Raw genomic sequence first — 11,926 nt, 5'->3', positions numbered from 1 at the left:
AAAGACCTGGGATATTCTAAAATGTAAGTATACTAATGTTAAAAAGTTATATAATGGCTAACAAACAAAAGTCAAGATGGATTAATGTTCAAAGAGGTATCTTACAGGGAAGTGCTTTGTCAGCGAAATTGTATCTAGTTTTTATTAATGATCTTTTGGATCAATTAGAGGAAAGTGGTAAGGGTTTGTAGTAATGGGAATTTCAGTGAATGTCCCTACTCAGGCTGACGATATAACATTAATTTCTAACAGGGTCAATGATCTCAAATTCATGTTAGGTATATCTGAAAATTACAGTAAAAAATGGAGATTCGTTTTTTTGCTTCAAAAACGAAAATAATGAAATTTTATGATAATAAAAGTAAGAAAGTGCCGCTACAAAATGACTTGTTATTTCTGTACGACAATCCATTGCCATGTGTCGATGAAATTACTCATGTCGGTGTACTATTGAATCCAAAGATGAATTCATTCAACCGTATTTCCAGAGCAAGTTGCCAAATAAAAAGTGATACCATTAAACTTATACGAAATGTTAAACACTTAAGGGCTTTAAATCCAATCACGTCATGTAAAATAATCAAACATACAGTTTATGCCTCAGCACTTTATAGATGTGAACTTTGGTGTTGGTCCGATCAGAGATCATTGTATTAGAAAGAGCCCATCATTATGTAATTAAATCTAATTAGGGATTTGAGAAAAGAACTCGCACTGATATGTACTGCAGTCTTATTGGATGGTCATCCATTGAATGTATCATTAATACAAAGAAATCGTTATTTTTTAGAAAGTTGTGAATCTGTCCTATGGACAAATAAAAATAGTTTAACTCATCAGCAGAGTTTTTGTTCAGACTTATTAAGAATTATTCAGAAGTATAGTTTGAATAGTTATGTACATGATTTTATAGATAACTGTATTTTTCCTAATAAAAGAAAATGGAAAACTATTGTAAAAATGTCTGTCTCCACAAAACAAGAAAATTATTTCAGAGAACGTATTTCAAATGATCAGGATTTTTGTAAATTTAGAAATATTCATTACCAGTTGAAATCACACTGTTTATGGATGATATCTAAGAAATACCCTGTTCTTAAGTCAAGATATGTTTTATTATGAATCTAATTGTAAAAATGAGAAACGAAAATTCAACAAAACTTTATCATAAATGTAGAAGGATTTTTCAGGATCTGACCAAATATGTAATTTTAAGTTATGATCTTACTAGCCACTATAGGAATAAATTATGGATGGCTAAGGCCCTGCAGGTGGGCGTTAGAATTGTACCTGCTGCCCCTATTGCATGATCGTAAAAGGCGACTAAATTTAGGATCTTATCTTTTCTCTTCTTCCTAACTGACTTTATCTTTCCTAATGCCTCCCTTGGCACCGCCTCACTTTTGGCCTTGAGTTGAGCGTTCGCCCTTGTGAGGAAGGCTCTGGGTGCTGTCCGCTGGCCGAGACACACCAAAGTCTATAAAAATGGTAGTTTCTGCTCCTGCCTAGTGCTCAGCATAATAAGAGTCAGACGACTGGTTCGCCCGTTGTCAGTATAATGTGACCGGTGAGGTGTGTTGCTTGGTGTCTTCGGCGGCATGCTTCAGTGATATAGCACTATAAAAAGGGCAATAGTTCCACTATACAGGAAGACACAACATGAATATACCGCAGTCTCCCAAAACATGCACCTCGCACAACATACACGCAACACACAGCATACCTGGGAGGCCGTCCTTACATGACCATAGCTGTTAATAGGACGTTAATTAATCAAACAAACAAACAAAACAAAGGATATAGCCAATATTCATGATTTAACTTTCATTCAGTATATATACATTCATTACCTGAAGATGAAATATTATAAAGTCTTTGGAAGCAAACTAGAATTCAGTTTACGGCAAAAAGATTTAGAAGATTTTAGAATTGTCTGTGTTATAAATATTTACAATATGTTCTCTCTCTACAATAACTATTTTACTAGATTGTGTCTGTATATTACCAACAAAGTTATTTATTCATCAAGTATTTGAATGTCATTAAATTATAATCTTATTCAGTGTATCATGGAAAAATTGTAATTACAACTACATGTTTAATAACGAGTGCAAATTGTTTTGCAAAAGATATATTTTTTTTCTTTTCTTTTTTTCTCATAATTTAATTTTGCATATTTTGTTTTTATTTATATAAATATAATTATATAATGATATTATAATCTTCAGTTTGGAGGAAATAAAGACTATCATCATTAAATCATGATGAGTATAAGTACCATCCTTCATCATTACCAGTAGGGTGATCGGGTGGTGTAGTGGTTAAGCCGCTCGCCTTTCATCTAGCCGGCCGGGGTTCGATCCCCGGCACGGACGCGAAAAGGTCAGGGGTCACTTGCCCGATCACGTGGGTTTTCTCCGGGCACTCCGGTTTCCTCCCACACTAAGACCCCTCGCGCGCTTAAATTCAGGCCATCAAGAGTGATTTATATACATGTAAGTTGTGTAACTTGTTTCTCAATCTATGTAAAATAAATAAAGTTTATATTTTATATCATTACCAGTACCACCCCTGTTCCCAACGCCGTCTTCAATCTCATTGACCATCTCTGTATAAAGCCCACCTGATTCATAAGACCATTTTCTAAAGAATCAAAATGTTCCATTTCAACACAATCTTAGAGACGTTTATCAGACCTTATTTTGCTGAGAATCAGTTAGCGACAATATTTGTGATCAAATCCAAAACAATACTTTTCTGAGAATCAATAAATTATTTGTAGAATCAAATCGCAACTTTAAACCCAATCATGACCTGTGTTTAAAGGCCATATTTCTTTGGATGATCTTAATAGACAGGTTTCTCTCGCGTTGTAATAGCGAAGCAATCGCCGTTATAAGGTCTTTATACATGGAAACACGAAATTTAGTCCCCACGAAAATGGGTTGGTTTAAAAATAACTCCATTTTTCATGAATAATTACTAAATTAATCATGCGTTTACACCTTTGAACACATTAAAAAGTACAAAAAATACGATTTAAGTCCACCTATATAACCTATCCACTCCTGACATTAATATCATCACGCTATCACAAACAATTTTGATATTTAGAGTAATTGGTGTGTGTGTTTTGTGTACTTTTAAATGAGATAATTTAGTATGTGTTATCGTAAAGTCGTGGTGGGCGTATATACCACAGAATGTTAGATTAGGTTCAATTTTATCGACAGTGTTTTATACACTTCATCAGCCGAGCCTTTTGTTTTTTATTTCCATGTCAATTGATAGATTGCCAGCTGTCTGTCAAACTGATTTTGCATTTTGTATTGTGGATGCTACGATGTTTTGCTCCGACAATAAAAAGTGCACGTGCGTTTGCGAGCACGACGAGTGGCAGCCGTTAAATTTCGTCGTTGGTTTGCTTTCGTTATCTTCGCGTTTTTACTGAAATCCCTAAATCCATATCCAGAAATTCATTGACGTTACTAAGAATAAAATTGCATATAATTTATAAAGCGACGAATTATAGGAAAGGTCATAACCGAATTTAACCGAATATGTCGCGTATTGGTTACCACAAATTTAAAGAGCTATCCAGTAAACTCCGATGATATTCGGATAGAAATACGAACACAATACAATAAATCGTTATCATTGCTTTGGTAAAGACCAGAAAATAATGATTTGTAATTATCTTTCTCAAGAAGTAAACATGGTTATTATACACATGTACTTTTAACAACACGCTGATTGACAAATAATTACTTATATTGATCTTTACTGGATTTTGTTCTTCCACCGACGTATTAGTTTTCAATTACGAATATGTATTGTTATTATATATATCTGAAAAGCGATGTCTTTGAAACACGCCCACGCATTTTATTGACAATAAAACTCGCACGAGTGTTTATAATATATTGAGAAAGAACATCTGGAAATGAAAAAAATAATTACTGACAATCGCAGTATGATTGAAGGATAGATTTTTCTAAGTATGTAAGCGACAACAGACGAGTATATGTGTTTAAATGTCCTCAAGCCTTGGGCATTGTTCAAGAATCAATGCTGGCAGTTGTGAGACGAAGTGTCTGAACTCGTTGGTACTCTATGTTTGAATGTTGCATTTCCTGAAGGACCTGGTTTTGAAATCACACCTGAGATTTGAAGTCTACCAGATTTGATGTGGTGTCGTTGGCGTATAAAATCGCCTATGGCGAAGAGTATTATGGCGTCTTCTCTCTGTTTCCCTGTCTGCCAAAGTTTTATTTGCACGCTAGTATGTGGAAATAAATGCTATAGCATTAGGCTATTGCCCTAATTCTGTTATACTGACATTGGCCTTTGTCAATTAGAACATTTTTAAAATAAATACTGTCTTATTTCAAAAGATTTGTTTTTTGGATTGCTGTGACAGAAGTGGAAAAGCCTAAAACTAACACAGGCAGGCAATATCAAACGTTAGTGAAGGTTCTGAAAAAGATTATATCTTTATACTGGTGTTGGTTGGGCGGATAGACTTTTAAAACAAAATATCTAAACATCATATTGTGTATACACAGGCAATATTTCCTAATCTGAATTTCAGGTATTGACCTGAAATTCACCTCGAAAGAAATTCTGGTCAATTTCAAATCACGATTTATTGACCTGAGGTCAATTTCTTGTCAATTTCTGGTTTGGAAATTTTGCCTTAATAAAAATGTATCTTATTAAATCGTAGTGAGAGATGACTGTAAAAGTCTTAACACATGTGTCTAATACCACTGTATATATTAGATACGAGAAGAATACCCTTAAAGTTATATTGCATGCTTATTTCACTGTAACGATATGTCACTTAAACATTTGATATTTGAACATTGATCTGTAACTTGATGATTTAGCTCCCCTAAAGCTTATGTCGGCCTATAAGAGGGCCGAAATCTAGGGATCATATATTCCTGGTTGGTCCTTTACGCAGGCTTCAGGGACTATTGTCAACGCTTTTGCCGGAAGTACGCTTGAACTAGCTTTTGAAATCCACACACCCCCCACCCCCCGCCTGACGTTTTGACGTTTTGAAGGAATAAGCATTCATTAGTGGTATTTATGGTAGCAATTTGCACTCATTTACAACATAACATAGTTTAGAATAATTGTGTTAGTTAACTTTGAAACATTATATCATTAAAAAGTCACTTAGACAAAAAGAAAACAAACAGTAAACAAAAGTAATCCTTTTATAGTAAAATTTCACCTTCGATCGAGAAGCTGATCATGTAGGCTCGAGGTAACATGCAACTTTTCCGCTGCCAACGACATAATTGTGTTTTAATTTTTTGATTTATTTATTGCAATGAAACAATATTTTTCATATAACTGATACAACTGGTATGTATTTTTTTTATCTTATATCATGCAATAAATAATTTTTTTATCAAATTTTAATACCAGGTACATTCATATGATTGTAGTCTTCACAAAGTTGCTTTATGTACATGCATTTGATAACATCTTCGAACTTTGTTAGTAGATAAAATTGTTGACGCTGTGACGTCACGAGGTTTTATTGCATTGGTAGCCATGCAAAACAGCTTCAGGCGACATGAGTGTATTGCCCTAGACCAGTAAGTATTACACAGGTATGCATGAGAGAAGAAATTTTTTCTTTCATACCTATGGGTGCGACACTGGTTTATCCCATTCAATACACTCGTCTAAGACTGTATTATATGGCTACCCATATGCATACAATACGGCATCATGGCATCACGGCGTCAATAAATTGACTACTTTCTTGGAATAAAATTTGTTTCAGAAACTATGTTATTTTTACAATAAAATACGCAAACAACGGTATTTGCGTTAAGAATAGCACGCAATTTTCATGAATTGAAATTTCATACTTACAATTCCGATTTTCTTCTTACTTATTTCAAAACTGCGGGATATCATAATTGTAAAATTGCAATAAAACGTCGAGGTGTGAGAAAATATGCTCATGTGGATATAAAGAATAGGGCAAGACTTTGGGTTTACAATATACGGTGACTCCATCCCTATCCTTCATATGCACATCTTAAAGAGTCATGTATTAATAGTGGATAAATTATTCTTATAAAAATGGGGTCAAATTTTAAAACAACAGTTTTTTATTGGGACTTCACTTTTCCATGCATGAAGACTTCCTAACGGCGATTAAATTCCGAGATTGAGAGAAAGCTCTCTATTAAGACCACCTAATGACCTATGACCTTTATACACATTATAATTGGGTTGCGATTTGAACCTACAAGAAAGTTGTCTTATTAAGTATAGGTGGCCTTTATACGTAGTTGGTCGCTAACTGATTCTCAAAAAAGCAAGGATCAATGATGCACTCTCCGCAACCATGGTATCTTAACTAGTATTCCACTATACTTGTTTACATGGGTAACCGACGATAAAGGCGACGGGGAGGAACTGTCGTAATGATGAAGGACATTATTAATACTTAACATGATTTACATACAGATTATCGTATATTGTAAAATATAATCCTTTGTCGACTGATACAAAGATATTGTCTTCCGATCATATAATCCCTAATTTAATGATTATAATATACTCTGAAGCGCTGAAAGAGTTCTCGTATGCTTTACATTAGTCTGACACTACAGAGGAAATAAAGAAGGATTATGTAAGAGACACAAGGCCACGTGGGTTCATACAGATATACACAGTATAAGGACGTTATCATATGATAACTTATCACATCGTCTACCATCGTAAAGGTGGTAAATATCCATTTTCTTAAGTGATATCCATCGTGGCTTTATTTATAAAGCACAGTTATTTAGTTTAACAGATCATTTTAAAATCTACATGAAGCCTATTTCGATCTTAACTTAAAACGTATCAGATATTTTAATGTGGATATTTTTGCACGTGTATACTTTCGGGATTTTCATACATTCAACTTTCACGGGGTGTTGTTTATGCGATAGACACACTTTAAGACTTTTATCAACGATGTTCATACAAAATATTACGAGCGGGGGGATTTTTGGGATCAATCGACCTTTGCGTAATTAGCGTAAATCCCCAATCGCGTAAATTCCACGTTCACAGTACCGTTTCCGCAAAGTTTGCAAACAAAATTTATTTCATACCCCGATGAAATTTAAGAAATAGTGACATCAATGCTAAGTAAATGAGTACTTCAAACCGCTTCATTTCCGTGCATACAGTATTTTGTGATTTCTCTATTTTCAGCATAAGCGCAAATACACGAAATCAAGAATTCAATCTGACAATCGTGCATTCATACGTTCGCGAAATATTTGAATTGATATTCGAGTTATCTCACGAAATAACGCGAAAAAATATTTCTGGACATTTCAATCATTTGCGGTATGCTATGTACTAAAACATGTGACTTACGGGCGACAATGTATTATAGTGTACATGTGTGTTTATCAAACTTAAGGTAATATTATATAACACATGTTTAATACATCTTTTCAATCTATTTTCTAGAAAATTTCGTAAAGGTTTGAATTTTATGATCAACCGAATCTCACGCTGTTTGGAGTATTGCGACGAGTGCCCATTGCATTTTTTTTACCGGAGAAATCCAAAAAAACGTCATGTGATATTTTATCTGTGTATCGTAAAACAATGTAGCTCATGAAAGAACCATATTGGATCTAGATCATCTAGGCAGAAGGCTGCTGTACCTCTTTGATTGTGTCTCCTTTTTATTGTGTAACCATTGCTTTTTTATAGGGTTATCTCCCTGGAATATACTTCCAACGACACAAAACAGCACAACCCATCACAATCTGTCCAGGGGTCCATTACCGTCCCGGTGACATTTCTTGTAAACGTGGGGACGAGAATGAACCCATGGAGAGTTCTACGTGCACAAAGTCACATATTGCAGACACTGACAAACCAGTCGTCTCACTGCCTTTATGTTGAAGGCTATAGAAGCATGCCCGAAAATACAAATAAACAAAAACGCAATCAATAATGAAATTTGCATTTTATTAATTTGGAACAAAACTGTTGACATTACTTTTCATGATATATTATCTCTGATACAATATATCTCATTTTGTTTCATTGTTCTATAATGTTCATTGTTTTTTTTTAAAATCTTATACAGTTTGTATCATAAGATAAACGACATTGGAGCAAAGAAGATGGGTATCGTTTCTGAATTTTCTCTTATATAGCCTTTTATATGATATTTTGGGTTGTAGGTTGGTAGTTTTGAAGGAAATAACGCAGCGATTTTTTTCCAATAAAAATAAACGTTTTCTTTTCTTCTGTCATTTGTCAATTATCATCTTTTGCCACCTGCGCCGAATCGCAGATATGACGATCTTCCGGAATGGCGTATTTCGTCACTTCCGACCATGGCACGAAGTCGTGCTATCAAGTCATTCAGGCTGTACCGTTTGCTTTGATCTGCAATGATAAATGAGGGAAACCAATTAAGTAGGGATAAAAGTATTGTCCTTTTTACAGCCATATTTTCGCATTCGCCTCTTTGGATTGGTATTAGTTGTATCGTGTTAGGTTTGTGAGGGGGAAAAACACATTTTTTCAGAAAAAAAACATGTTCATTTTTTATTACACTGGGCTCAGTTGTTTAGCTCAATTACTATTTAACGTCAAATTTCAAATCAAGATAAAATGGTGTCTTGTAAAACCAAATTTAATTAATTCTGAAAGATTCTTAAGAACTCTACTTTTTACATTCTAACTTATTTTAGTGAAGATATAATAATAAGTTTTGGAACAAATATAAATTGAAAATTTCACTAATCAAGCTAATCACCTTTTGTATAACCGGGCCAAGTTGGTATAGTAAATAGAATGTTAAACTAATAAAACCAAACTATTTTGTTTTTGCACATAATCAAATTAGTTAAAAATAATGCCTACCCATATGAAAGAGCAGACGATTCTGCAATATTTAAGGACGAAATTATCCATGATAAGAATGAATGACTGTATTAACGTTTGAGAAGATAAAGTCCTTATATTGCTGCTATAAGTATTTTTATAGGCCGAAGACAGTTTAAACAAACTTCAAAATTTAATTTAAATTGTAAAATTAAGCTTAATGATTTCTCACATAGTTGCGTTGTGATTTGTAGTTTTTGGAGCTTGACGTATGTTCGTATTGTGTCTCTGTGTAAAAAAAGAATACTTTTCTATTTCATAGTTTTGTATCTCACTTTATCATACTGCCAAAGAAAACACATAGAACACACAGAGAGGTACTTTATGTAAACATCCGAAGAAAATATCTCAAGCCTTTTATGCTCAAAGCTACGCAAAAGAAAGGTATACCATTTGGCATGTTTCTTCCAGGTGAAAAGACCCAAAACATTTATAATGGCGATCTCCCAACTTAATGCAAAAGTGTGAAACGTTGTCGAAGAAAATACAGAAGACTATCATATATGGAGAAGAAAAAACAGATGATCCCAAATATGATCACATTTACCGTCAATGCATATTTATGAAGTTTATCCTGTACAAAATCAGTCATAATTAGCTTTGCTGGACTAGGTTTTAACCCTGAGAGAAGCCGACTCACTTACTGTTATTTGTATTTTGCCAAAGACAAGCATGGTAAGACCGTTCTGAATGTACAATTTCCAGACTAATACTGATCAGTTGTTTAAAATGTTGTAAGGCTTATCACAGTTTTACGATAATTTTCATATCAAGATAAAATAATTCCATTATTTACATACTTGAGTTAAGTGAAGATATAATCACAAATTTTGCTGTAAATTAGCAATAAAAAATTCACAATTCATGTGATTAAGTTAACCATGCTTCGAACAACCGGGCCCTGACCGCAATTAGGTAAAATGAAACTCTTTGATCCGATATACTTTTGTTAGCATATGGCACACTTGTCAATGGAATATAAGGAGTATATTGTATTAGTATCCGTTTGAAAGACTAAATCAATGATTAATGAATATGAAATATATATGAACTCAACGAGAAATTAATAATAAAAAGGTTGCAAAAAACCTTGTACTACGATAAGAATTATCTGTTAAACCAAAACATTTTTGGGAAAAATGTATAAGTAATTAAGACTTTGTTTTTTTACCTTCCGCTGAACTTTGACCTCTTTGTTTTAGTATTAATATGAATGTGAACTGTATTAATTAAATGAACTTAACGAGATTAAAGAAGAATAAAATGAGCTGTGAAACCCTGACCGTGTAATTATTATATCAAATGTCTGGTAAACCGACATTTCTTTGAACAAAACAATCCTAGAAGTGCAGGATTTGATTTTTTCATCCCTTGATGAACTTTGGCGAGAATAATAAGAAACTAAGAAATAACATCAAAAGGATGAGTGAGCCATTATATTACGACCTGAATATCATAGGATTCCAATCTGTCATTATCGGATGAAGCTAAGAAGTAAATAACTTACGAGGCTGTAAGATGTATTAGAAAGAGCAAACTGGTTAGAGACGGAAAGAAAACCTCAAAAACCGTTAATTTAATTTATACATCATCTAATTCCGAAGAGAAGCCATTTATTAACCACGTGAACTTAAAGTCAAACGCTGAACTGATAGGGATAGAATCCATACTTAAATCTGACAATGTTTGATAGGTATGGAATACAATTATAATCAAACTTTTGTACGATTGTCTAGAATTTCAGTTAAATTTAGAAAGAGTGAAAATTCGTTTAAGTTCTCGTTACACGTATTTCCTAAATTAACTGACACGTAGACGAAATAGACTGAACTTGATCTATCTTTGAAAATTACTTAAGCATTGAAGTAACTATTTTTTTTACTTCATCGGGGTATGAAAGAAATTATGTTTGCATTTGTTTGATTTCATACCCCGATGAAGTTAGAAAATAGTGATATCAATGCTTATAATCAATTTTGCAGACTACTTGAAGATAAAAAATATGTTTAAACGTACGATTCCATTGATTTTCCAATGGATCAGTTTTTCTAAATCAATACGCAACATCGACGTCTCTATTGTGACGTCATGATAACGTCGGGTTTCGCGCTATTCTCAGATTTTTTTCTTCATAGTATATGAAGAAAAAGTATCAGCTAATCAGAAAGTCGGATTTAGTATGAAAATAAAAATTAGTTATACTACAGTGAAACAATAAAACTATGACGTAGGACTAACAGTCGCTTATAACGTCATTTAAATTGGTTTTACAGTGAATACCGAAAAAGTGAAGGATAAATCGGTAAAAATTTGAGTTGATTTATCCAGAACAATTTCTGATGAAATAGAAAATTTAATTTCCCGTCAAAATATCACTACTTTCGAAGAAATTAATCTTATTATATGAATCCTTAAACGTCCTTCCGGCTTGCTATGTCCATGTTGACATTTCCACGCAGCGTCACTTTCAAAGAGTTAGATGAGTTTATTTCAATAACTGTGCTAAATTTACAGGGCGCTTTTCCATAAATCCAATGACCACAATTGGACAACTTAAGCCGAACCTGGCCTTCGTTTTGATATGTAAGGCTTTTGGAAATGAACGATTTTGGATTGGTTTTCTTTGCCCAACTATTCACTTTCATAATACGAGTATTGCTAGGGATAGTCTTTGGATGGATCAAGTCAGTAAAAATATACTGGTAATGTGGTATTTAATGTTTTGTGTGTTCATTTTCGCTAGATCAGTCTTTTAACTTTTCATTATGAGATTATTATCGCGCTTTGCATCGTAGTATAGTTATTAGCACATCACATTTTAATCTTGTTGGCGTGTGAGCGCGTGGATATATTTTAAAATGAGGGTTTAATGAAAATAAAATAAGCAAACTTCGGAAGCCGCTACTACCTGAACTCAGAATTGTTTACTTAAATGTTTTGTTATTTGGACAAAAAAAATAAAGAGGCTAAAACCAGAAGTTCTTAA

General features: G+C 33.5%; 1 protein-coding gene across 3 annotated transcripts in view; it reads right to left on the bottom strand.

The window, feature by feature from the left end:
- Nucleotides 1-7,992: 7,992 nt before the first annotated feature.
- The window catches only part of LOC138333751 (uncharacterized), a 90,189-nt gene continuing 86,255 nt past the window's right edge, over nt 7,993-11,926 (bottom strand). For all 3 annotated transcript variants that reach the window (XM_069282316.1, XM_069282315.1, XM_069282317.1), the window contains one exon: nt 7,993-8,439. In XM_069282316.1, coding sequence (XP_069138417.1) covers nt 8,315-8,439 — 125 coding nt within the window. In that variant the 3' untranslated portion in view covers nt 7,993-8,314. The remainder of the gene's footprint in view (nt 8,440-11,926) is intronic.

The sequence above is a fragment of the Argopecten irradians genome, chromosome 10, assembly GCF_041381155.1.
Source record: "Argopecten irradians isolate NY chromosome 10, Ai_NY, whole genome shotgun sequence".
NCBI lineage: Eukaryota > Metazoa > Mollusca > Bivalvia > Pectinida > Pectinidae > Argopecten > Argopecten irradians.
The sequence above is the reverse complement of the archived record's forward strand: the minus strand, read 5'-3'. Positions and strand labels throughout refer to the sequence as shown.